This window comes from Heteronotia binoei, chromosome 17 (assembly GCF_032191835.1).
Source record: "Heteronotia binoei isolate CCM8104 ecotype False Entrance Well chromosome 17, APGP_CSIRO_Hbin_v1, whole genome shotgun sequence".
Classification (NCBI taxonomy): domain Eukaryota; kingdom Metazoa; phylum Chordata; class Lepidosauria; order Squamata; family Gekkonidae; genus Heteronotia; species Heteronotia binoei.
In genome coordinates, this window is record NC_083239.1 from 39,480,247 (window position 1) to 39,507,967 (window position 27,721).

Consider the following 27,721-nt stretch of genomic DNA (forward strand, 5'->3'; position numbering starts at 1 on the left):
TGGTAGGGGCGGGCCGTCTCCCAGTTTTGTGAGCTTTTGCCTACCACCAGCCAGCTGGCAGGCAGGAGCAAACAGCAACATTGCCTGCAACAGGTCTGTGTCACCCAGAAGTGACATTGGCACATCGATGATGTTAGGGGGAGGGGGTGGTGCTCTGGCTTTTGGGCAAAACTCTATGGTTTGACGCTAATTATATCATGCAGTTTTTCTCCAAAACCAGAGCATTGCCCTCAACATCGCTGATGCGTCAAAGTCATTTCTGGTGGTGATGATGATGATATTGGATTTATACCCTGCCCTCCACTCCGAAGAGTCTCAGAGCGGCTCACAATCTCCTTTACCTTCCTTCCCCACAACAGACACTCTGTGAGGTGGGTGGGGCTGAGAGGGCTCTCACAGCAGCTGCCCTTTCAAGGACAACCTCTGCCACAGCTATGGCTGACCCAAGGCCATTCCAGCAGGTGCAAGTGGAGGAGTGGTGAATCAAACCTGGTTCTCCCAGATAAGAGTCCGCACACTTAATCATCGCACCAAACTGGCTCTCCAACACCAAACTGGCTCTCCAGGAATGATGCAGGAATGTCACATACGACGTCACTGTTGGGGGGAATGGGGGGGACAATATCACTTCCTGCTTGTGGAACATCCCCCCCCCCCCATCCCCCTTCCAATGGGTGATCTGGACCTGACAACCCTAGGGGCTGGAGTATTTGGGGCGGAGAGTAAGGGAAATGATATCACAGGTCACTCTAGGAATTCTCCAAGGTTAAAAGCGCCTTTGTCTGGGTTTGTTCAGTGTCTAATTCCCCTGAAACTCCCTGAAAGCTGCCTATAGTTCCGTGATGGCAAAAAGGCAGATTGTAAATTCAGCTAATACAGTTTATGGTTCTCAGCTCCGGAACTGTAACCCAAATTTCAAACTAAAAAGGCAAGGAAATACGGATTCCTTCATTTAAAAAACAAAACAAAACTGGGATCTACAGGCCCAACCGACCATCATTCTGGAGTCCCATGACTGGAAGTCCCATTGTGCAATCTGATCCAAATAAGCAGTCAGTATCTACTTCAGATCCATCGCAGGAGAAGGGGGGATTTAACTTCCCCCAATGCCATTTCCTTAGGGGGAAATGCCTTCACATATGAATGAAGCTGCCCTCTACTGCGTCATACCATCGTTCTGGCCCTGACCAGGATAGCCTGGACTAACCTGATCTCATCAGATCTTGGAAGCGAAGCAGGGTCGACCCTAGTCAGTATTGGGAAGGGCAACCACCAAAGAAGTCCAGGGTCACAACACAGAGGCAAGTAATGGCAAACCACCTCTGAATGTCTCTTGCCTTGAAAACACTGTGGGAGTAGCCCTAAGTCAGCTGTGACTTGATGGCAAAGAAGATGATTAGATAGATAGATAGATAGATAGATAGATAGATAGATAGATAGATAGATAGATAGATAGATAGATAGATAGATGATAGATAGATAGATAGATAGATAGATAGATAGATAGATAGATAGATAGATAGATAGATAGATGATAGATAGATGATAGATAGATAGATAGATAGATAGATAGATAGATAGATAGATAGATAGATGATAGATAGATGATAGATAGATAGATAGATAGATAGATAGATAGATGATAGATAGATAGATAGATAGATAGATAGATAGATAGATGATAGATAGATAGATAGATGATAGATAGATAGATAGATAGATAGATGATAGATAGATAGATAGATAGATAGATAGATAGATAGATAGATAGATAGATGATAGATAGATGATAGATAGATAGATAGATAGATAGATAGATAGATGATAGATAGATAGATAGATAGATAGATAGATAGATAGATAGATAGATGATAGATAGATAGATGATAGATAGATAGATAGATAGATAGATAGATAGATAGATGATAGATAGATAGATAGATAGATAGATAGATAGATAGATAGATAGATAGATAGATAGATAGATGATAGATAGATAGATGATAGATAGATAGATGATAGATAGATAGATAGATAGATAGATAGATAGATAGATAGATAGATAGATAGATAGATAGATAGATAGATAGATAGATAGATAGATAGATAGATAGATAACCTCCAGGGTCATTTAGTTCAATGCACAATGCAAAAAATTCACAAATACCTGCTCCTCCTAAATTCACAGGATCAGCATTGCTGTCAGATGACCATTTAGTCTCTCTTTAAGATAGATAGATGACAGACAGACATATGCTGGCAGGGTCAGAATAATCTGTTCTGACTGGCAGTAAGTTTCCAGGGTCTCTGATGAGGGTCTTTCACACCGCCCCTACCTAATCTTCTTAGCTGGAGGTGCCAGGGATTGAACCATGGACCTTTCACATGCAAAGCAGACAGTCTATCATTGAATCAGCCCCACAAAACTAAAAGGGTGTCAGATTTTCAAATCCATAAAATTGGCGGGACTTTGTATTAATAAAGAAAAATCGAAACTTCTATGTAAAAATATGCAAGTAAATAAACAAAAGGAATTGCAGAGGCTAACGGGTTGTGAAGTTACCTCTAAGGTAAAATATTTGGGTGTGGAGATAACAATGAAGAATATTGATTTGTTCAAAAATAATTATGAGAAGCTATGGTGTAAAATGGATATGTTAAAATGGAATAAACTTAATTTGTCATTGCTGGGCACAATAGCTGCAATTAAAATGAATATTCTACCAAGAATAATGTATTTGTTGCAAACTATCCCGATTGTGAAAGACAGTAAACAATTTAATAGATGGCAAAGAAAAATTTCAGAGTTTGTGTGGGCTGGAAAGAAACCAAGAATTAAAATGAAAATTTTAACAGATGCAGAAGAGAGAGGCAGATTCCAATTACCAGATTTAAAATTATATCACGGAGCAGTTTGTTTAGTGTAGATAAAAATGGATGCTGTTAAACAAAAAACTCTTAGCATTGGAAGGTCATGGAAATAAATTTGGCTGGCACGCTTATATGTATTATGGGGGAAAAAAGATGGATGGTTTTTTCTCTCACCATTATATAAGAAATAATTTGCTAAATACATGGATGAAATATAAGAAATATGGAGATGAGAGAAAACCATTATGGATAGTGCCAGCAGAAGTAATAAAAATAACAGCTGAGACGGGTGAAGAAAAGAGGTTGTCATATAATCAACTATTAAAAATACGAAGAGGCAAAATAGAATTGAAAACTGATGAAGAGCTGAATAATAAATATGATTGGTTCCAAATGCAACAAATAAAAAGCTTGGTGGATAATGATATTAAAACGGAAGGAATAAGAAAAGAGCAAACAGAAATGGAAAGAGTTCTGCTTGGAGACAATGAAAAATTAATTTCAAAACTATATAAATTATTTTTTAAATAGTCTATGGAAGATGAAGTAGTGAAATCTCAAATGATTAAGTGGGCAATAAATGTAAATAAAGAAATACAGATGGAAACTTAGGAATATTTGTGGAAGAACTCTATGAAGCTTTCGATGTGTCATAGAACTGTTTTAAAATGATGTATAGATGGAATATGACTCCTAAAAAGTTGGCAAAGATGAACAATAAGATGCCAGACAGATGTTGGAAATGTAAAAAACATGAAGGTTCTTTCTACCATATGTGGTGGTCTTGTGAAAGAGCAAAAAAGTATTGGCAGATGATTCAACAAGAAATTTCTAGGATCTTGGGATATGAATTTAAGAAAATTGCAGAGATTTTTCTGTTGGGATTACAAATGGAAAAATTTTCAAAAGAAGATAGAACTGTAATTTGGTACTTGCTTTCAGCTGCTAGGATATTATATGCGCAGTTGTGGAAGCAAGAAAAAATACCAGAGAAATGGGATTGGATTGTAAAAGTTATGACATGGAGTGAAATGGACAAATTAACAAGAATTTTAAGAGACTATGACTTAGAAGTTTTTAAGATGGAGTGGAAAAAGTTCAGAAGATATGTAGAAAAAGAGTGAAAAATAAAAGGACATTGGACAATTTTGGATAATGATTAAGTCTTAGAAGGAAGAAGAATGTAAATTTTTGTTTTTATTAGTTAAGGGTATGTTTTAATATTAGTATTATAAGTAAATAACACCGGCGGGGGTTAAGTAATGTGGGGAGGGGTGGTTAGAAAGTAATATATGGGATAGATAAAAAGAAGTTATTAATGATGCAGGAAGAAGAAGAAGAAGAAGAAGAAGAAGAAGAAGAAGAAGAAGAAGAAGAAGAAGAAGAAGAAGATGATGATGATGATGATGATGATGATGATGATGATGATGATGATGATGATATTGGATTTATATCCCGCCCTCCACTCCGAAGAGTCTCAGAGCGGCTCACAATCTCCTTTACCTTCCTCCCCCACAACAGACACCCTGTGAGGTGGGTGGGGCTGGAGAGGGCTCTCACAGCAGCTGCCTTTTCAAGGACAACTTCTGCCAGAGCTATGGCTGACCCAAGACCATGCTAGCAGGTGCAAGTGGAGGAGTGGGGAATCAAACCCGGTTCTGCCAGATAAGAGTCCGCACACTTAACCACTACACCAAACTGAATAAGATATTGTTACCATATGTTACTAAATAAAAAAATTGTTTTAACATAAAAAAAGAATTCTCTGAAAAACTTCTACATGCCTCAGCTATATTCCATAATCAAAGTAAATGCATAAAGGACCCAGTGACCCAAAGGTAACTGTGGATGTCTTCTTGTTTCAGTATCCTCTTTTTCAAGAATCGCTGTAATCTTTCAAACCAATATTTTACGAATTTCAAGGGAAACTATTGAAGAGCCTCTTTCTGACAGGAACACACCCCTCTCCTCTATGTAGATTCTTAGCTTGGGTTTGGTGCTCTTACTATTATTTCACAGAACACTTCTTAAGAAACTACTAAGGAGCCTCTTTCTAATCTGAACACACCCTGTTCCTTTCCGTTGATTTTTAATAGGGTTTGACATTGAAAGGGTCCCTGGGTCGTTTTATGCATTTACTTTGATTCCTTGAATATAGCTGAGGCACATAAAGGTTTTTCAGAGAATTCTTTGTTATTGAGAATTTCTTCTCAAGATCATGTACAATGAGAACCCCATATTTGTATAGGACCTATGTAAGACTTTTGAAAATATTGTACTATTTAACCCTGTATTTGTATGAGACTTATGTAAGAGTTTTGGAAAATACATTAGATTTTGTCAGGGCTTTTTTGGTAGCAGGAACTCCTTTGCGTATTAGGCCACACATCCCTGATGTAGCCAATCCTCCAAGAGCTTACAATAGGCCCTGTAAGAAAAGACCTGTAAGCTCTTGGAGGATTGGCTACAAACCGGAGGGGGGGAGGGGGTGTAGCCTAATATGCAAATAAGTCCCTGCTACAAAAAAAAGCCCTGGGTTTTATCATGATGAGTGTGGTTCTTCCATGGTTTATTCCACCGTGATCCCATTCTTGTTAATTTCATTGTACAGGTTCAATCCCTGGCATCTCCAGTTAAAAGGCTAAGGTAGGAGGTGATGTGAAAGACCTCAGCCTGAGAAGACAATGGTGACTGGCAGTGGCTCTGGAGGGGCTCAACACTTTCATATCACTTACTCTTTGATCCTTTTCACTGTGGATGTTGGGGGTTGAAGCTGGTGCTTTCTGAAGAGGCAATTTAGATTGGAAAACAGCACAGGGGGAAAGTTAACCTAGCCACCTGTCCAGCACCACAGGCCATTTTGATATCCTTCCCAGACCACCTTTGTATATTTTTGAAGTGGGGCCTTTAAAAGGCAGGAACATCTGTGCCAGAAAATCCAGAAGTTACAAAGGGTAGCTCTAGGAATCACGAGAAACTCTATAGCTTATCATAAAGTTTCTGGCAGTTCCTAGAGCTGGTTTGCATCACTTCTGGATTTCACCTGAAATTGATGTGTCAAGACAGATGGTGTCATGACCCTCCATCACCCCACCCCTAGACTTCCTGTTGGTAGCTAGGCACAGCCTGGCAACCCTATTTTGGAGCCGTAGCACTACTGGGTTAAATTTGAAAACATATCATTTGCCTTGGAAGCACAGAAGCTTAAGTAGTATCCCCGATCCCCCTTGTTTCCCAGTTAAGGGGCAAATGCTATTCAAACCAATTACAAAGATGATCTGACTCCAATGATAGCAAGAGAAAGAAATTTAATTACAAAAATGGAAGCACATCTTACATGGCATATATTCACGTAAGGGCATTTAACTTATTGTAAACAGATTAACTTCCAAAAGGTTAACTTGCTAGAGCTCCATGCCCAGGTTAAAGACAGAAGAAGAGAGGTCCCATAGAAGAGGAAACAGAAGGCAAACAATTGTCAGAGTGGCCCAGCAACATCTAAGTGATGAGAGGATGGGGCCAATTGCCTTGTGTAGCCGAGTTAGAGAATTCTCCTAACCTTTTTCCTCCCACATCCTCTTGCATGCAGAGTTAACAGTAAGTCAATAAGTACACACTTAGGGCGTTTTCGCACTCACCTTCAGCCGGCGCGACCCCCCTCTTCACTACCGCCAAAAAGCAGTTTGGCGTTTGCGCCGCAAAAGCGCCGGGAGTTTCCGGCTCTTCCGGCTGCTCCACGGCGTTTAGTGCGAAATCCGCGCAGATCCTGCGCGGTGAAGAGGGGGGTCGTGCCGGCTGAAGGTGAGTGCGAAAACGCCCTTAGTCTCTTTTGGTGTTGGGTATTTATTTATTTATTTACATTAGACTTTTATCCCACCCTCTCCGCTTACAACAGTCATTTACACGATTTAAAACAATAAGTCAATAAAATCTATAAAACATTAATACAATTAAAATTTAAAAACTATTCCACGGTGCTGTACCATTACTTTGTTGGCGGCTCTGCTTTTCAGACGGTTGGTCACCGGGAACTCTAGCTGATGTCAGGTGGCAGCTCTCACTCAGTTTAAGCATCGAAGGCCTGTCGAAACAATTCAGTCTTACAGGCCCTGCGGAATGTAGGAAGGTCCCGCAGGGCCCTTATGGCCTCCGGGAGAGCATTCCAAAACTCTGGTGGTGCCACCGAGAAGGCCCTGGCTCGTGTCAAACGCAACCTGGCCTCCTTTGGTCCAGGGGTGGACAGCAGATTTTTTGTCCCTGAACGCAGTGCTCTCTGGGGGATATATGGGGAAAGGCGGTCCCGCAGATAAACAGGTCCCAGTAGCCAAGCCCTACTTTTCTGCTCTGCGATAAAATAATGGGTTTGTGTGGTTGTTTTGCAGGCAAACTCAACGGAAAGAGACAGAAAGCCATTCCAAGGAGGTATGGATCTCCTTACCACTGTTCCAGATTATGCCACCGAATCCCCACCAACGAGCAACTCTGAATTCTACAACAACTGGAATGAAAGTTGGGCCTCAGAGTCCTTCTATAACAGTGCCCAAATCCAGCAGGTCATGAAAATGGTTTCCATGGTAATTTATAGCATCACTCTGGTGCTGGGCACCACAGGCAATGGCCTAGTTATCTTCCTCACTGGCTTCCGCATGAAAAAGACAGTCACCACCATATGGTACCTCAACTTGGCTGTGGCCGATTTTGTCTTCGCCCTTTCGCTCTCCTCAGAGATAGCGTACTTGGCTCTGGATTATCACTGGACTCTGGGAAGGCTGATGTGCAAACTCGACAGTGTGGTGACCTTCCTGAACATGTTTGCCAGTGTCTTCTTCTTAACAGCCATCAGCGCCGACCGCTGTGTTTCAGTGATGTTCCCTGTTTGGGCCTTGAACCACCGCACTCTCCAGTTTGCTTGCCTTGTGGCTGGGTGCATTTGGGCGGGCGCCTTGGCCCTCAGTTTACCATACCTCAGTTTCCGTGATACGAAACACCTTCCGGATGGTTCCATTTGGTGTATCTATAGCTTCGGTTCTGAGGATGACGACGATCTCAGGACACAGCGGCATTTTTCTGTAGTGATGACCGAATTCACGGTTGGCTTTGTCATCCCCTTCACTATCATATTGACCTGCTACTGTGCCATCATTGTCAAGCTGAGGGGAAGCCTCTTCAGTCGTTCCAGCAGGTCCTTCAAGATCATCGTGGCCGTGGTCCAGGTCTTCTTTTACAGTTGGTTCCCATACCATCTCTTTCTCCATTCTCGAAATTCTGGGAGAAGACAGTCTCGAAATGGAAAAAACCTCAACATAGGAGCACCGTTAGCTCATTGCCTTTTCTGCCTCAACAGTTGTCTCAATCCTCTTTTGTACGCCTTCATCGGAACAGGCTGCAAAGCAACTAATGGCCGATCCTTCTTGTCTTCCTTTAAAGGAGCTTTTGGTGAGAACTGGGTCCCACATGCCCTCTCCAGCATCAGAAATTCCAGCAGCACTTCAGCAGTGGAGTCCACCATGGTTTGACTTGTTCTTTTCATCCCCAGGCCTATGTGCATTCTTTGTACTCTCTCCTCCATGTACACCATTGTGCAACCAAACGTGCAACTTTAGCCCAGTTTTGCATCAGTTTTCTGTCTCTGTTAGCTGGAGGAGAGGGAAGGTGCTATATAATGAACATGAGGAGTCCCATTAGGTTGTCATCCTCCATAAGACCTTAAGAGTAGTCATGTTGGAACAGGCCAATGGCCCATCCAATCCAACACTCTGAATCACACAGTGACCAAAACCCAGGTGCCATTAGGAGGCCCACCACCAGGGCCAGAACTCCAGAAGCACTCCCACTGCTGCTCCCCAAGCACCAAGAATACAGAGCACCACTACCCAAGACAGAGTGTTCCATCTACACCTTATGGCTAATAGTAGCCATTGAAGGACCTCTGCTTCATATGTTCATCCAATCGCCTCTTGAAGCTGTCTATGCTTGTAGCTGCCACCACTTCTTGAGCAATAAATTCCACATGTTAATTATGCTTTGGGTGAAGAAGTCCTTTCAGGGGGAATTGGAGTTCTCCCAGAATTATGACTGATCTCCAGACTACAGAGATCTGTTCCCTTGGAGGAAAATGGGCATTTAGGGAGTCAGACTGTATGGAATCACATCCCTGCTGAGCATCTTCCTGAAACCCCGTCTTCCCCAGGTTCCACCACAAAATCTCCAGGAATTTACCTGCATGGAACTGGCAACCCTCTGTCCCACCTCCTGATGACTTGAAGCACGACACCAGCTTTGGCTTGAGATTCCCCCAGACCTTTGCCAAAGATTGCTGTGATCGGACTAGTACCATGCTCCCTGCACCACAGCTATAGTTCCCTCTAAGTTGTGCAGGGGGTGCTGGCACACACATTTTTAAAAGGCTGCTCATGGATTTCTGCTTCTTCCCACAGATACTGCTTCAGCCTTTTGGAAACAATGGAGAATAGGGGCACCTCCTTCTGGGTCCCATAGAATTGGACCCCCTGGTCTAATCTTTTATACATTTGGGGAGGTTTATGAGAAGAGGCACCAGCAGCTATGCTTTAAATTTGGTGCCTGTACTTCTAAAAACAGCCCCTCAGAGCTCCAGATGACCCCAGATTGATTCTACATTATATCTTATGGGGCCCATTGACTAATGTCAATGGGCCCCCTCCACTCATGAGGTAGAATTTCTGCTCACAACACTGTGGAGCTTAGAGGGAACATTGATTCCATTGGGCTTCTGTTTGGAGTGATGCAGGGATAATTCCAAGGCGTAGGAGATGCTTCCAAAATATTTCCAGCTACCGCTTGTGCAATCCTGCCCCAACCTTAAAAGAAATATATTTGATTATATGAATTCATTAAATACTGCACAATGTCATAATTCACCTTTGTGGCGTAGTGGTTAACATGTCAGATTAGGATCTGGGAGACCTAGGTTCGAATCTCTACTTGTGCCATGGTAGCTTGCTGGGTGACGCTGCGCCAGTCACACACTCCCAACCTAGCCGACCTCATAGCGTTGCTGTGAGGAAAAATGACAATGACTGAAAGTAAGGTATATCCTGGGTGCTTTTTTTGTAGGAAAAGCTCAGCCGGAACTCATTTGCATATTAGGCCACACCCCGATGCCAAACCAGCTGGGATGGCTTTCCTGTGTGTTCCTGATTTTTAAAAAAGCCCTGGATATGTTGCTTTGGTGAGAAGGGCAGGGTATAAATTATGCAAATAAACCAAATAAATATAACATTGCCCTGGGATAAAGTCAGAAATATATAAGTGATAAGAATAGCTTGTTTTTTAAAAAAAACTGGAAGCTTTTATGCACTCAAACATTTTTCTTACACAGTCAGAACAAGTGAATGTTCGTAAACATTCCGTAGCAGCTCAACAGCTGAGACAATGATTGGGGAAGGCCCCTCTCAGTTAATTGAAGCCAGAGCTGTTACACCCATCAGTGAGGATGATCTCAAAAAGTGCATCCTGCAATTCCAAAGGGACTGTAGCTCAGTGGCAGAGTCTGCTTTGTATGCAGAGAAGGTCCCAGGTTCAATCCTTCTCAGGGGTGGAATTCTAACAGGAGCTCCTTTGCATATTAGGCCACACACCCCTGATGTAGCCTTGAGCCCTTAGGGGGTAGGAAATGCAGGGACGGATTACAGGTGGTTAGCTGGTACATGACCTCAGAGAAAGGGAAGGCTTCGCAATGACCATAAGGGCTGGACTTGTGCGGTAGCCAATGGCCAGTTTATTAGGGGCACCTGTTTGGATACCCATACCTGGCCAATGAGCAGACCTGGCCCTAGTTACCTGATTGGGCTTCCAGGTAACAATGGGCAGAAAGGGGGAAGCTCCAGGGTGACCATTAGGGCAAAGAATGGGTGAGGGTATTGGGGTGGAAGTGATTTACAAGCTATTAAACTTATCTAAAGGTGACAATAGAAGGCCAAGGTGACACCCAATTTATACAAAAAAGTCTAGCTCCAGGTGAAGATGTTCTTCCTCTTCTTTACTTCTATACTGGCACCATCTATTGTTTTGGGTTCCGTTGGACAAAAGCTTAGGCAGTCTGGCGGGGTTTATGCTTAAGATAAGCTTGGTTGCCTTATGCAAAAGTTGAAGCAGCTGTTAGATAAGTGAGTCTCTTGCTTTGCTGTAATGGAGTCAGGAAAACAAGATGGATTCTGGTGGTGTTAGCCTTTGGTTCATGGAAACAGGCTGGAAACTGTTTGCCTGTACCATTCATGGTGGCATAGCTTCTTCCACTGCAACGGCTGAGATGGTGCACTCAAGGAGTGGCTGGAAGCTCATCTATAGTTCTGGCTAACACCCATCCAGAGATGTAGAATGCTGCTGCAAAGCTGAGGCTTATAGTATTCACATAAGCCTTAGAAACCATGGGCAAAGTCCACTTCTTAGAGCAGATGTGTGCGAGTCAAAACTCCAGGCACCCTGGCAACCATCCTGTTGATCACGATGTCCATGTGTATGAAAATTAGGGGGCTTTTTCTTACACAGGTCCAATTCAAGAAATATCTGGGAACTTTGGGGGTGGAGCCAGGAGCAAGGTTGTGACTAGCATAACTAAACTCCAAAGGGAGTTCTGGCCATCACATTTAAAGGAACCCCACACCTTTTAAGTGCCTTCCCTCCACTGGAAATAATGAAGGATAGCAACACCTTCTTTTGGGGCTCATAGAATTGGACCCTCTGGTCCAATCTTTTTGAAACTTTGGGGTATTTTGGTGCAATGCACTGGATGCTATGATGCAAATTTGGTGCCTCCACCTCAAAAAACCAGCCCCCTAGAACTCCAGATACCTGTGGCTCAATTCTCCATTATACCCTATGGGAATCAGTCTCCATAGGGAATAACGGAGTGCCCAACAGACATTTCCCTCCCACCTTGCTTTCTGATGACCACGAAGCAGGAGGAGGGCCTCTAAACCGAGGGATCCCCTGCCCCCACCTGGGGACTGGCAACCCTATCTCCCACCCAAGAACTACCCAGAGCCAACCCTGCTTAGCTTCCAAGATAGCATCGCTGTTCTGGGGGTGGGTGGGACATTGTGCACAATGTCCCCAACATGATGATGTCACCCAGAAGTGATGTCATCACATCGGCAACATCTGCATGATGCTCTGACTTTGAGGCAAAATTCTATGCGTGGGCAGAGCTTATTTGTAGCAGGAACTCCTTTTGCATATTAGGCCACACCCTTCTTACGTAGCCAATCCTCCAGGAGCTTACAGAGCTCTTATACAGGGCCTACTGTAAGCCCCAGGAGGATTGGCTACATCAGGAGTGTATGGCCTAATATGCTACCCCCAAAAAAGTCCTGTTGTACCACCTGGAAGTTGGCAACCCTGTGCTGGATGATGTAATTTCCTGTCACTGTTTCTGATCTTCCTTGTAACAATACAATAGGCCCTGTACTAAGAGTTCTGTAAGCTCTTGGAGGATTGGCTACATAAGGGAACTGTGCCCAATATGCTAAGGAGTTCCTGCTTTTTTTAAAAAAAAGCCCTTATTTATTTATTTATTTTATGACTTATATCCCGCCCTTCCCAACAAGTGGCTCAGGGCGGCTCACAACATAAAAAATTTGACATAAATAGAATTTAAGCATAAAAACAGTTAAAATAATTAATACATTTAAAATTTTAAGACATTTAAACCATTTAAAACATTGGGGACAGCAGACATCTAGTATAACTACACTTGGTACCATACAAACATAAAATGTACCTTGTACCATACAAACATAAAACGGAGAAAGTTACTCAAAGTAGCTTACAACAACAACAACAAAAATGCCCCACGACATCATAACCAAATAACTAAAGAACAGCAGGGCTGCTGGAAATTGCTTCTATAAATTTGTGAAGAAATCATTCTGCGGAATTAAAAAAAAAATTCTGCTGTGTATGTTATGCCATTAAAGACCTGGATGGATGGATGGATGGATGGATGGATGGATGGATGGATGGATGGATGGATGGATGGATGGATGGATGGATGGATGGATGGATGGATGGATGGGTGGGTGGGTGGGTGGGTGGGTGGGTGGATGGGTGGGTGGGTGGGTGGGTGGATGGATGGATGGATGGATGGGTGGGTGGGTGGGTGGGTGGATGGATGGATGGATGGATGGATGGATGGATGGATGGATGGATGGATGGATGGATGGATGGATGGATGGATGGATGGATGGATGGATGGATGGATGGATGGATGGATGGGTGGGTGGGTGGGTGGGTGGATGGGTGGATGGGTGGATGGGTGGATGGGTGGATGGGTGGATGGATGGGTGGGTGGGTGGGTGGTTGGTTGGATGGATGGATGGATGGATGGATGGATGGATGGATGGATGGATGGATGGATGGATGGATGGATGGATGGATGGATATCGAAGTTGTAAGTACTGGCAGACAGTCTTCTTTTGGAAATTGCTTCTTGCATTCAAAAATGCTTTTTAAACACTCATGGGGAGACCCTTCAACAACACAGAGAGACTCATTTGTGTGAGGATGGAGTGACTATGTTATGCTAAAATTCTATATATTGATTTTTTTATTCAGAATAGGGTTGCCACGTCCAATTCAAGAAATATCTGGGGACTTTGGGGGTGGAGCCAGGAGACATTGGAGCCAGGAACAAGGGTGTGACAAGCATAACTGAACTCCAAAAGAGTTCCAGCCATCACATTTAAAGGGACAGCACACCTTTTAAAACGTCTTCCTTCCATAGGAAATAATGAAGGATAGGGGCACCTTCTTTTGGGGCTCATAGAATTGGACACCTTGGTCCAATAGTTTTGAAACTTGGGGGGTACTTTGGGGAGAGGCACTAGATACTATACTGAAAATTTAGTGCCTCTACCTCAAAAAACAGTTCCCCCAGAGCCCCAGAAACCTCCAGATCTATTCCCCATTATATCCTATGAGAATCGATCGCTACATAGGGAATAATGAAGTGCTCAGCAGACGTCGTCCCCCCCCCCGTTTCTGGCGACTCTGAAGCAAGGGATTGGCCTCTCTACTCACGAGTTGCTGCCAACTTCTTCACAGCAACACAGACACACCATCCCAAGAGGAAGCCTTTCCAATCAGGGACTGAAGCCTCCGGAGGTAGAAAGGCACATTGTCCTCTGGGGGCGGGGCTTCCCCCCGCCAGCCAACTGACTGGAGGCGGGAAGGAGTCTGGGAAAGCGGAAGCACCCCCGCTGGGACCTGGGGATTGGCAAACCTAATTCAGAATATTATAGAGTGATTTTTGAATTTAAAAATTCGGTAGCAAATTTGCTACTGTCGTTATGCCAATAAAGGTTCTGTGACTATGAAAAATTCAGTGGATTTATATTACATGAAGTTTCATTGTTTTAAAAGTACATGAATTGGGAACATAGGTGTTCTTTAGTTTCTTGGTTATGATACTGTGTGTTGTTGTTGCTGTAAAAATCTCCAGGTGGTGGCTGGAGATTACCCGGGATTACAACTGATATGTAGGCGACAGATATCAGTTCACCTGAGAAGATGGATGCTTTGGAAGGTGGACTCCATAACATTATACTCCATTGAAGTCTCTCCCCTTCCCACACCACCCCCTTAAGGTTTCCAAGTCCAATTCAAGAAATATCTGGGGACTTTGGGGGTGAAGCCAGGAGACTTTGGGGCTGGAGCCAGAAACAATGTTGTGACAAGCATAATTGAACTCCAAAGGGAGTTCTGGCTATCAAATTTATATGGACTGCACACTTCTTTAAAAACCTTCCCTCTATTGGAAATAATGAAGTATATTAGCACCTTCTTTTGGGGCTCAGAATTGGATACCCTTGATAAGGGTAAAATACAGGTCTCTTGGGGCACCACACCCTGAACTGGTTACAAGACTATAATACAGGCCCTGTCAGCAGTTGCTTGGACTTGTGAGATACAGCAGCAATTGCTCAAGATTAGACCAGGTTGTGAAAACACCTTGCTAGCAATTACTCATGGAAAGTCTCAAACTTTGCTAAAACTGCTATCTCTTCAATTTATTTTTCTCCTCATGCCATTAATCATGGAAAAGTCCCAAATCTTAAAATGCTATCTCTGCAATTCACTGTTTTTCTTCTCGCTCAGCAAGTATTAATCATGCCGGACGAAGAGGGGCGGAATGTCCATATAGGGTTATCTGCGTCGGTTACAAGCCAGAGTGGGAGCCCTTCGTCTACGACCCGATTGGTCAAAGGGACAGTTAGAGGCTGGAGCGTCGGGAGCCTTAAAATGAGCTGTGTTGTACACAGACTTCAGAGACCACACCTATCTCAGGTGCTGCTCTCTCCATGCCTGCAGACATGTATACCAATAAACCTGCTTGTTGCTGCTGAAATTTGTTTGGTGTTTTCTTTATAGGACAAAAACTGCCCATAACACCCTGGTCCAGTCTTTTTGAAACTTGGAGGGTACTTTGAGGAGAGGCACTGGATGCTATGCTGAAAATTTGGTGCTTCTACCTCAAAAAGCAGTACACCCAGAGCCCCAGATACCTGCAGATCAATTCTCCGTTATACCATATGGGAATCGGTCTCCCTAGGGAATAATGGAATGCCCAGCTGTCCCTCCCCCCCCCTCACTTTCTGATGACCCTGAAGCAGGGCGGAGGGTCTCCAAACCAGGGGATCCCCTGCCCCCACCTGGGGATTGGCAACACTGCCAATCAGAGAAAGAGGAGAGCTGGAATAAAAGTCCAGGGCAGTAGAAGCCTTTGGTTCTTTTCCTAGGAGGCAGAGCTGAGGAAGGGCTACTGCAGGGAAGAGACCCTCACCTTTAGAGGAAGGGTGAGTAGGCCCAAGTCTGACTGAGACAGTCTAGGGACAGTAAGTCCAGATGCGTTAGGGCATTTATTTATTTTCCCTTTGCCCCTTTTACTGTTTAATGCACCTTGTTCATTTATATTGCACTGATCTGTTCTGTTGTTCACTTTTGTTCTGTTGTTCACTCTGCCTGGTCCTCACACCTATTATTCGGCCTTAGCTAAAGCAGGCCTGAAGGGATTGGGAGGGTACTCTGAGCCTTCCCAAGGGGGATCCTTAACCCAGAGTGGTGGCAGTGATTGGTAACACCCCCCTGAGTTGTGACAAAGCTCTTGGAGGATTGCCTAAACCAGGGGTGTGTGGCCTAATATGCAAAGGAGCTCCTGCTACAAAGTGAGCCCTGGATTACCGTTCTTGCTGCAGCACTAGGGTTGCCAAGTCCAATTCAAGAAATATCTGGGGACTTTGGGGGTGGAGCCAGGAGACTTTGGGGGTGGAGCCAGGAGACATTGGGGGCGGAGCCAGGAACAAGGGTGTGACAAGCATAATTGAACTCCAAGGGAGTTCTAGTCATCACATTTAAAGGGACAGCACACCTTTTTAAATGTCTTTCTTCCATAGGAAATAATGAAGGATAGGGGCACCTTCTTTTGGGGCTCATAGAACTGGACCCCCTGGTCCAATCATTTTGAAACTTGGAGGGTATTTTGGGGAGAGGCACTAGATACTATACTGAAAATTTGGTGCCTCTACCTAAAAAAAAAAGCTCCCCCAGAGCCCCCGAAACCTCCAGATCAATTCCCCATTACACCCTATGAGAAATATTTCACATAGGGAATAATGACGACGTTTCCCTCTCCTCCACACACCCCCTTCTCGCAAATCTGATGTAGGGGATTGGCTCTCTACTCACCAGCCAGCTTCTTCACAGTAACAAAGACACAGACACATAGACAGAAAGTTGAAGCCTTTCACCACCTCCGGAGGTGCAAAGGCACATGGTCTTTTAGGGCGGGGCAGGAAGCAGCCTGGGAAAGCTCCGGCTGCTGCGATGGAGCTGGAAGGGGAGGGGCAAGGAGAAGCTGCTGCGATCGGAGGTAAGAAGGGAAGGGAAGGGAGGAGGAGAACCATCAGGGATCGGTGGGAAGGGGAGAGGAGAAGCTGCTGGGCTCTAGGCTGCGTGGGAAGGGCAGCCACCCCCCCCCCCCGCTTTCTGGATTTTTGCCAAGCGGGGGGAGGAGGAGGCTCCAAATCGGGGGTCCCCCGCCCAGGCGAGGGATTTGGGAAGCCTGTGCAGCACATAGTTTCACAATTAATTCCTTTCATACCGGAGGAATTATTTTCAATTCTTTGTTACATAATTTGAACAGCAAAAAAAAAAAATCTATTCTCAATGGAATTGTATGACAGTAATAATCTGGATGGGGCATAATCTGGATGGGCCATTGGCCTGATCCAACATGGCTTCTCTTATGTTCTTATTAAAAATATGGAGCAGAGGTCCATCAGTGGCTATTAGCCACAATGTGTGTGTGTGTGTGTGTGTGTGTGTGTGTGGTTATAAAAATTTTGGCCACTGTGTGACACAGAGTGTTGGACTGGATGGGCCATTGGCCTGATCCAACATGGCTTCTCTTATGTTCTTATATTCTTAATATGATAAATTTGCTTTTATACTCAGGCCCAGCACCAGGGGTTCCGGTGCCTTAAACCCTGTCCCTGCCCCACCAGACCTGAGAGGGCAAGAAGGCCTCTATGCTCTTTGGAGACCTGCCTTCTCATGCAAGGGAAGACAGGCTCCAAAAGCACAAGCGTCCCACCCCGCTGCTTTTATCTTTGGGGAGGTGAAAGCGGCAGCTCAGTGCCTGCACCCCCGCTTTCTGGGGTCAGATGTGCAGACCCGGAAAGGTGATAGCAGCAGGGTAGCATGTGCACTCAGAGTGAGTGTACTATAAGGGGAGGGAGTGCTCAGAGCCTCAGTAGGTCAGGCGGTACCATAGGCAACCGTAGGGTTGCCAAGTCCAATTCAAGAAATATCTGAGGACTTTGGGGATGGAGCCAGGAGACTTTGGGGGTGGAGCCAGGAGACATTAGGTGTGGAGCCAAGATCAAGGCTGTGACAGGCATAATTGAACTCCAAAGGGAGTTCGGACCATCATATTTAAAGGGACCGCACACCTTTTCAATGCCTTCCTTCCATAGGAAATCATTAAGGATAGGGGCACCTTCTTTGGGGGCTCATAGAATTGGATCCCCTGGTCCAATCTTTTTGAAACTTGGGGGGTATTTTGGGGAGAGGCGCTAGATGCTACACTGAAAATTTGGTGCCTCTATCCCAAAAAACAGGCTCCCCAGAGCCCCAGATACTCGCAGATCAATTCTCCATGATTTTCTATGGGAATAAATCTCCATAGGGAATAATAGAGTTCCCAGCAGACAATTCCCTCCCCTCCCCCTGCTTTCTGACGACCCTGAAGCGGGGGGAGGGCCTCCAAACCGGGGGATCCCCTGCCCCCACCTGGGGATTGGCAACCCTAGGCAACCGCCTACCTGGCCATCTCATACTCTGTACCATTGGTCATTATGTTGTTAGCCGCCCTGAGCCTGCTTCGGCGGGGGAGGGCGGGATACAAATAAAATTTTACTTACTTACTTACTTACTTACTCATACGAACCGGCCTTGTTTGTACTTAAACTCAAAACTGCAGGATAGCCCTGTACTCCCAGTAGCAATGTTTGTATATGCCTTCAACTCCACAACCCTTCCAGCAGGGTGGACTGAGGGCATATGGTGTAATTTCTGTGGCAAGAGGTACCGTCTTGATAGTGTTTTAAAGAATTGCATTTTTATCACAACAGCTTTTGATCAGAACAGCTGAGGTTTTGTGAAGGGTTCTGCATTTCACCGTAGCCCTTTTGTGGTGACACTTTGTAGACTTGCTCATGATTCTGAGAGTAACCACAGTCTTAATTAGTTAGCGACCTTTGCTACAAACATTACAATGGAAAATGCAAGCCAATTAAACCAAGGATTTAAACATACACACTCTTCATCAATGCAGCATATGATACAGAGAGAGCTAACCTAGTCACAAGTGGGATAAATTGTTCAGGTGGGAGACTTTCCCTGCCCCATTTATTATAATCCTTGGCAGAAGGGAAACTCAACATCAAATGGAGCCTAACAGAATCTAACAGAAGGGAAGCTAAACATCAAATACCAAAATACCATTCTTCAGTGCTGCTTTTCTCCTTAAATCAGGGATGCAAGGTTCCAAATTACTTCTCAGGGAGAAAAGCTACTTAGAGGAGGTATTTTGAGGAGGGTGGGAGAAGTTTTGTCCCGCTCAAACTCAGTGGTGAGTTCTCATCAATTCCCCTGTGAGGGCTGCCTGATTTGTATCAGAACCACGTCATGCATGGATGCCAGATTTCCTTTATGTGCCATCTTCCTGAACTGAAGACATCGTCTTGGGCACTATTTGGCCTACTGGAGAAAGTCAGGTGTTTGCTAGGCTACTTGGGGGTTTCCCATCAGCCAGACCACTTCAGTTCAGGAAAATGGTACAGGGGGAGGCTGAAGCTGATTCATCACATGTAATGTAGTCCTAATCCAAGTTGGGCATTGCAGCCCTGGGAACTGAGAAGGACCCATAACTGCTATGGAATTGTTGTACAGGGTGTGGATTCCAGCAGGGCTTTTTTGTTGGAAAAGCCCAGCATGAGCTCATTTGCATGTTAAGCCACACACCCCGATGTCACCGTTGTTTCACACAGGGCTTTCTGTGTAGGAAAAGCCCAGCAGGAACTCATTTGCATATTAGGCCACACCCTCTAACACCAAGCCAGCCAGAAGTGCGTTGCTGGGCATTCCTGCTCAGAAAAAGTCCTGGACTCCAGTCCAGACTCAAAACCAGCGTGCTCTGTAATGTGTGACTCAGCAATCACAGAGCTTCCTGTCCTAGCTCATGAGCTCAACAACCATGTCAAACCAAACCTCTTTTTTGGTTTTAGAAAGGAGAAGGAAAGAAAACCACAGCGTTCACTGGCTTAACAAAAAAAGGGAATTTCACTTTTAAAACGTAGGGGAAAATGTCGACAATTTAGTTATTTCCCTTGTTTGTAATCCACCTTTATTACTGAGAGTGGAGCTCTATTACACATTGAAAGTGGATGCAGTCAATAGGATAAGACATCTGTATAATGTAAAAGGACTAGGATTAGTGAAACATGAAACAAAGCATAAATATAAGACAGGATATGTTAAACTCAATTTAAAAGGCAAGGGCAGTCCCCTGTGCAAGCACCGAATTGTAACCAACCCATGGGGTGATGTTGCATCACGATGTTTTATTGGCCGACTTTTTACAGTGTGGCTTGCCATTGCCTTCCCCAATCATCTACACAATTTAGGCCGCTACAAAATTGATAAGGGGAAAAATAAGATATAAGGGGGAAAATTAGAACTAAACACCCTGATGCAAAATAATATATGTCTGCTCAGACCCATCTTGGATCCTGTTTCTTGATCATAGAGCAGGAGCGATTGATTAAGAAACCATGGAATTTCTGTAACCCATTGTCACCTCTGGGTACAACCACATATTCCTAGATAATTCTAGGAATTGACAGAAAGTCTACGATTTTACTATAGAGTTTCCATCCATTCCTGGACCTACCCACTGCCACTTCCAGCTTGTACCCAGAGCTGATGTACCAGCATGGAAGCCAGCAGTGATCTTATTATTTTCTTCTTGCTGCCACTCAAGGCACAGGTGGGCAATGGAGAAGGTCAGTGAGGAGATTCCCCACGGGTGGAATTCTAGCAGGAGCTCCTTTGCATATTAAGCCACACTCCCTGATGTAGCCAATCCTCCAAGAGCTTACAAAAAAGAGCCTTGTAAGCTCTTAAAGGATTGTCTACCTCAGGGGATGTGGCCTAATATGCGAAGGAGCTACTGCTAGAATTCCACCCCTGAGCTTCCTTGTGTAGTGAGAGAATTCGTAGTCCTACAGACAGTACAGAGCAGGTTCTGTGTGGAATTATGAACAGAGACATCAAATGGTCTTGCAGGGAAAGCGGGAAATTTTAGAAACCAGGATCAGCAGCATTTATAAGCCCTGAGGGTCCAGGTCCACTGAGGATTTGGTCCTAGTTTGTGTTGTACTCTGGCTTTCCTCCTCAGCGAAGGCGTTCTCAAATACCGAGAGGATGGAGCGTCTCAGTCTTTCCTTGAAATCATGACCCATGAAGACATACAAGATGGGGTTCAGGCAGCTGTTGATGAAGGCCAGGCTGGATGTCAGAGGAATGCCAATAATGAGTGCCAGATGCAGGGTGGGGTCCTTGTAGACTTGAATCTCCAGGAAAGAGAAAACATGATAGGGGAGCCAGCAGACGAAAAAGGCCACAATCACTGCAGTGATGACCTTGAAGGGCTTGCTCGACCGGGCCAAGCGGTCCCTCCTCAGCCGCAGAACAATCGCCCCGTAGCAAATAAGGATGACTTGAAAGGGGATCACAAAGGCAAAGATGAAACGGCTGATAATCATGGCACGGTGGGTGACTTTTGCCTTTTGGGCATCATGGCTATAGTTGCTATAGCAGTAGATCCCATCCTCCCTCTGGAGGGTCTTCCTGAAATGGATGTTCGGTGAACTCAACACGAGGGCCAAAATCCAGACCCCGAGAGCCACGAAGGAAGCACATCGGGGGTTCCGGTGATTTTGAGCCCACACAGGGCATAACACGGAAATACAGCGGTCAATGCTGATCACCATGAGGAGGTAGACGCTGGCATAAAGGTTGACGAAGGCCAAGCTGCTGTTGAACTTGCACATGGCCTCCCCAAAGGGCCAGTGAAAGTCCAGGGCTAGGTAGGCAATGCTCAGGGGCAGGAAGAAGGTGAAGGTGAAGTCGGCAATGGCCAAGTTGAGGAACCAGATGGTGTTGACCGTCTTCTTCATACGGAAGCCGGTGATGAAAATGACCAGCCCGTTTCCAATGACCCCCAGAACAAAGGCAATGCTATAGATGACTATAGACAGGATGTTCAGCCTTTTCCGCAAAGTTTGTTGGAAGAGAATCGTTTCATCATCATCATAATAATAGTCATAATAGACGGCTGTGGTGACACTGGAACCAGGGTAAGCAACCCCATGAGGGGTAAGCTGAGTTGTGTTGTCCATGGCCTTTTGATGGAGACTCTCCTTTTTGCTTGTCTTCTCCTGGATGGAAAAAGAAGGAAGAACGTAAGTACTGCCTTGTGTGATCAGGGGATTGTCCATCTATCGGAACAATCGGTTTCCAACAGCTACCAACCACCTGTGGAGCTTCACAAGCAAAGACCTGTAGAGGACAGCTTTTGCCCTGGAATTTGTGCTCCACCATCTGGTTGCCAGAAGGCTGAACCACAGAGTTTTGGTGGGGTGCTAGAATGGCCATACTGATGTCACTTCCAGTCATGTTAGAATTGACATCAGCATGACCAGGGGTGAAATTCTAGCAGGAGCTCCTTTGCATATTAGGCCACACACCCTTGATGTAGCGCTTACAAAGAAGAGCCTTGTAAGCTCTTGGAGGATTGGTTACATCAAGGGGGTGTGGCCTAATATGCAAAGGAGCTCCTGCCAGAATTCCACCCCCAAGCACATCAGTATGCTGATGATTGTTCCTCTCAACCCCCTATGTTCTCCCATGGCTCAGATGACCAGCAGCAGGAAGAGTCCACTGAAGATGAGAGATTCCCCACTCCAGCAGGAACTTGGAAAGCCTATGGGCCAACCTGGCTCTGCCCTTTTGGAAGTGCTTGGTGTGATGACCCTGGGTCTCAGACTTGCAGAAGCAAGTGACCACAGAGTGTGCTATCAGATTGGCCAACTCTAAGCACCTTCCTATCTACTCTCTGCTGTCACCATCTCCCTTTAGAAGTGGAGATGAACACTCCATAGGGAGAAAGCAACTTCCATATTCTCTCTGACTGATTTTGCACTCAGCGCTTGCTTCACTTTCATCATGTGGTTGTTGGCTGAGGTTGGACTTGCCGGATTTCCCATTTGAGAATTTGCTGCGCCCGTGCTCTCAAGCCGATGGATTTCATATTTGATATTAAGCATTCTGGCCCACTTCTAACTCCCCAGTATGCCGGCGTCTTGGGTGTGTTTTCCCCCTAATGCTTCCTCTCTTCCCCCAACCCTTTCTCCTTTTTTTAAGGCATGCTTGGTCGCATTACAGCATGAGCATGAAAAAAAATGAGAATGCCTCTCTCTATTCCCCTCTCGCATCACTTCCTCTCCTCCCTGCCCCTTTCACCTTTTTTAGGCATGTGTGGTTGTGTTACAACATGAGCACAAACAAAAGGAATTGAGAACTTCCCTTTCTCAGTCCACCAGCATGCAAAGCATCATGCTGCAATAGGGTTGCCAAGTCCAATTCAAGAAATCTCTGGAGACTTTGGAGGTGGAGCCAGGAGACTTTGGGGGTGGAGCCAGGAGACACTGGGGTGGAGCTAGGAGCAAGGGTATGACAAGCATCACTGAACCCCAACGGGAGTTTTGGCCATCGCATTTCAAGGGACGGCACACCTTTTTAAACGTCTTCCTTCCCTCCACCCTCCTCTTCTTTGATTTCACCTCAGAGGTGGAGCGGAGCGGGCGACGCCGCTGCGCAGCCGCCGCCTCTTCTCCGCTTTACCGTAATTTCTCCTCCGAGATTCGCGGCTCGCCACGCTCCTTGGTGCCGTTCCCCCCCCCTGCTTCCATTTTTTTGGAGAGCGGGGGAAGAGGCTGTAAATCCTGGGGTCCCCCACCAGGGCAGGAGGGTTGGGAAGCCTATGCTGCAACCATGTGTGATAGGGCCAGTAACAGCTGTAGGTAGAGTTGCCAATCCCCAGGTGGGGGCAGGGGATCCCCCAGTTTGGAGGCCCTCCCCCTGCTTCAGGGTCAGCAGAAAGTGGGAGGCAGAAAGGGAAATGTCTGCTGGGCACTCCATTATTCACTATGGAGACCGATTCCCATAGGGTATAATGGAGAATTGATCCATGGGTATCTGGGGGTCTCGGGGGCTGTTTTTTTGAGGTAGAGGCACCAAATTTGTGGCATAGCATTCAGTGCCTCTCTCCAAAATACCCTCCAAGTTTCAAACAGATTGGACCAGGGGGTCCAGTTCTCTGAGCCCCCAAAGAAGGTGCCCCTATCTTTCATTATGGAGGGAAGGCATTTAAAAGGTGTGTGGTCCCTTTAAATGTGATGGCCAGAACTCCCCTTGGAGTTCAGTTATGCTTCTCACACCCTTGCTCCTGGCTCCACCCCAATGTCTCCTGGCTCCACCCCCAAAGTCCCCAGATATTTCTTGAATTGGACTTGGCAATTGGGGGTGGAACCAGGTTGTGACAAGCATAATTGAACTCCAAAGGGAGTTGTGGCCATCCCATGTAAAGGGACCACACACCTTTTAAATGCCTTCCCTTTTAAATGCCTTCCCTCCGTGTGTGGTCCTTTAAATATGCTCAGTTTCCCTCCATTGGAAATAATGGAGGATGGGGACATCTTTGGGGGGGGGCTCATAGAATTGTTCCCTTTGGTCCAATCTTTCTGAAAACTTGGGGGATATTTTTGAGGAGAGGGACTGGATGCTCTGCAGAAAATTTAGTGCCCCTACCTCAAACGACAGCCCTCCCAGACCCCCTTGGATCAATTCTCCATGATATACTGTGGGAATTGGTCTCTATAGGGAATAATGGAGTGCCCAGCAGACATTTCCCTTCCCCACCCGCTTTCTAATGACCCTGAAGTGGGGGAAGGGCCTCCAAACTAAGGGATCCCCTGCCCCCACCTGGGGACTGGCAACCCTACCACCCACACTCCAGATCTCCAGGAATTTCCCAACCCAGAGTTGGCAACGCTACTTAACCACACCAGCACCACCCTGGGGTACAACGCAGTTCAGAGTGGCACAAGTCCAGTTCCCTGTTTTGGTCAGCAGAAACGTAGATCCTGTTTCACGTCTCAGGCATTCGGCTGCAGTGCCAGTTTGGTGTAGTGGTGAAGTGTTTGATTCCCCACTCCACCACTTGCACCTGCTGGAATGGCCTTGGGTCATCCATAGCTCTGGCAGAGGTTGTCCTTGAAACAGCAGCTGCTGGGAGAGCCCTCTCAGCCCCACCTGTAGGATGTAGATTCAGATTCACTAGAGCATGCACAGAGTGCCAGATAGATTTCCACTAATCCAGATCACAGAACTCATTTTGCTCTATCCTGCCTTGCACTACTGTTATATTTGCAGGGCTTGCTTTAAAGTATATAGTACCTTTTCCTATGGATTCTAGGCCTAGTGGTCTGGGGTCAAAGAGTCCTTGGTAAGCACCAAAGGAAGCCTCTTCTCTAGCAAAATCGGGTTATCAGAGTTCTGTTAGCATCCTTTGATAAGGAAAACTTTTCTCCCTACCTCAGGGAGGACCCCCTAGCCTGAAGGAGCCCTCACGCCCACGTAGTAGAGATTGTACTTACTGACGCATTCTCTGGAACCAAGCCATCTGCACATTTTTAAAAGGAACACCTAACCACAAAGTTCCATGCAGATGCTAGATGCCAGGAAGACGGGAGACTGGGAGTAGAGAACAAAGAACTCCCTAAGAAATTACCCCATTCTGAGAGAGACGGGTTTCTTTAAACCAATGAGATACCATAAATTGCCAGAAGTGAGAACTTTGTAGCCAATCAACTGAATTTCCTTTGTTTACTGTGCGACTGAACAACAACGAAAAAAATAAATAAAATGATTATGTTTTGTAAAGGAAGGTCGAAGGAGAGCGGAGAAAGGGGTGGTTTGTTTTCTCCTTACCACATTAACGTGAAAAAACAATAAAAGAGATCTGCACATCAGCTCTTCTGCACCTCTGTCGTTTGGGAAGTCCTTTGTTTGGGAAGAAGGGGACTTTGTCTATGTGCAACAAGCCACCTCACAAGGTGTCTGATGTAGGGAAAGAAGATAAAGGAGATTGTAAGCCGCTCTGAGTCTCTGATTCAGAGAGAAGTGCGGGGTATAGATCTGCAATTCTTCTTCATCTTCTTCATCCCCCACTGCTGGCCAAGGGGGGCTGGCGGTAGGGTTGTCAGGGGATGGAGCCTGGGGAAGACAGGGACCTCAGTGGGGTGCAGTGCCACAAAATTCAGCTTTCAGACAGGGTCTTTGGGGGAGCAGCGGGGGCACTGAGAGACCCAGATTCAAACCCCCACCGGTGCCATGGAAGCTTACTGGTGTGACCTTGGGTTAGTCACAGGATTTCAGACTAACCTACCTTGCGGGGTTGCTGGGAGGATAAATCAGAGGTGGGAAGGGAATCATAGAATTATAGGAAGCAAGGAAGGATCAGGGTCATCTAGTCCAACCCCCTGCACATTGCAGGAAACTCATCAATACCTTCCCCCACACACAGCATCAGTTTTCTAAAAAAAAAAAACAACTCCATAAGGATATAAGCCATTTTTGGGTTCCCATTGAGGAGAAAGGCAGAATATAAATGAATTATTTGACAAATAGTTTCTGAGGGGCTACCAGATTCCTATTGAATTCTGCTGCTACAGACTTGCATATCCGCTGGAATCTCCTGACCTTCTAAGCTGATGGACTTCCATGGAATAAAATCATAGAACCATATAGTTGGAAGCAACCTCCAGGGTCATCTAGTCAACCCCCCTGCACAATGCAGGAAACTCATCAATACCTCCCCCCCCCAAAAAAAAAACACCCCTGTGACTCCTGATCTACACCCAGGAGATGGCAAATATCCCTCCAGGATCCCTTGCCAAACTGGTCTGGAGAAATTTGCTTCCTGATCCCAAAGTGGTGATCGGCATTTCCCTGGACAGGTAAGAAAGGACCACAAGTACTAACCACTCGTGCACCCCTTCCTGCCCTCCTTCTCAGCCCAAGTTCACAGAATCAGCATTGCTCAGAAGAATTTAGCTCTGCATGGTTCATTGGCTTGCACTGACCTGGACGGAGGATGAACAGTGTCCCAAATGGGAGAATACGGACTCCTGTGAGGGATTTCCCTCGGAAGAACAGATCAAGAGATTCTGGACGAACGAAAAATGAAGTCTTTCGGTCAACTGACAGCTGTTCAGTTGTGAAACTGATCCTCTGCTGACCCTTTTATTGCCCCACCTTCCTAGTTCTGCTTCTCAAGCCTTCCTCTTATAGTGGAGCTCTCAAGGGGGTGTAGAAATTCTGGGTGATCCACACCTAGGCGTCAACTTTGTGTGCAGATGGGGAAGTTGAATGCTGTTCTGTGACACACTCTTAACGTAGTGCTGTTAATGTAGTGTGTTTAAAAAAAAAATGCAAGATGAAAGTATGAAAGAAAATTGGGTTAAATGGATGCAGGACTTTGGTTATGCTATTGAATTAAGTGAATGGGAGAAAATATGGAAAGAAAATTTGAAATTGACAAGATCCTCCCAGTTTAAAGAAAATTTATACAAAATGGCCCATCGATGGTATTTCACCCTGGAAAAGCTTTCTAGGGCCTTTCCGAATACATCTGAAAAATGTTGGAAATGTGGCAAAGTAAAAGGTTCTTTATTTCATATGTGGTGGAAATGCGACCTTGCCAAAAAATACTGGATACAAGTATCGCTTTGGTGCAAAAAGATATTAAAAGTAAGCATTCCCCATGTACCAGAATTATATTTATTAAATATATGTAAAGTTCCACTACCTAAAACAACGAAAAAGTTACTACTCCACATTAATACAGTAGCGAGGATTTTATTTGCCAAATATTGGAAAACGTCTCAGATACCGACTAAAAGGGAGTTTATGTTTAACCTTCTTGATGCTGCAGAAATGGATACGTTAACTTATAGGTTGAAAGATGGTAATCTGGAAGAGTGTAAGAAAACTTGGTATCCAATGTATGAATGGGCCAAACAATTGGGATTTGAATGGATATAATAATATTACTTGTATTAGTCTCAGTAATTTCGCTCCATTAGATAAATGTATATAGGTTTATCAATAATGCTTTTCTTTTTGTTGT

The 27,721-nt window shown here is 45.2% G+C and overlaps 2 protein-coding genes across 2 annotated transcripts; one reads left to right on the top strand and one right to left on the bottom strand.

The window, feature by feature from the left end:
- The first annotated feature begins 7,295 nt into the window (after positions 1-7,295).
- LOC132585818 (chemerin-like receptor 1) lies at positions 7,296-8,456 on the top strand. The gene has a single exon (XM_060257697.1). It carries the CDS (start codon positions 7,296-7,298, stop codon positions 8,385-8,387), a length of 1,092 nt encoding a protein of 363 aa, XP_060113680.1. The 3' UTR covers positions 8,388-8,456.
- Positions 8,457-20,010: 11,554 nt separating this feature from the next.
- Positions 20,011-26,847, bottom strand: LOC132586101 (chemerin-like receptor 1). Its single transcript, XM_060258048.1, has 2 exons — positions 26,676-26,847; positions 20,011-21,908 (listed from the first exon to the last, which is right to left on the bottom strand). The coding sequence occupies exon 2, from the start codon at positions 21,867-21,869 to the stop codon at positions 20,793-20,795; it is 1,077 nt and encodes a 358-aa protein (XP_060114031.1). The 5' UTR covers positions 21,870-21,908; positions 26,676-26,847; the 3' UTR covers positions 20,011-20,792.
- Between the last annotated feature and the right edge of the window lie 874 nt (positions 26,848-27,721).

Bases quoted from the DNA above. Each gene is read 5' to 3' on its own strand.
- LOC132585818 (XM_060257697.1), top strand. From the start codon at position 7,296: ATGGATCTCCTTACCACTGTTCCAGATTATGCCACCGAATCCCCACCA.
- LOC132586101 (XM_060258048.1), bottom strand. From the start codon at position 21,869: ATGGACAACACAACTCAGCTTACCCCTCATGGGGTTGCTTACCCTGGT.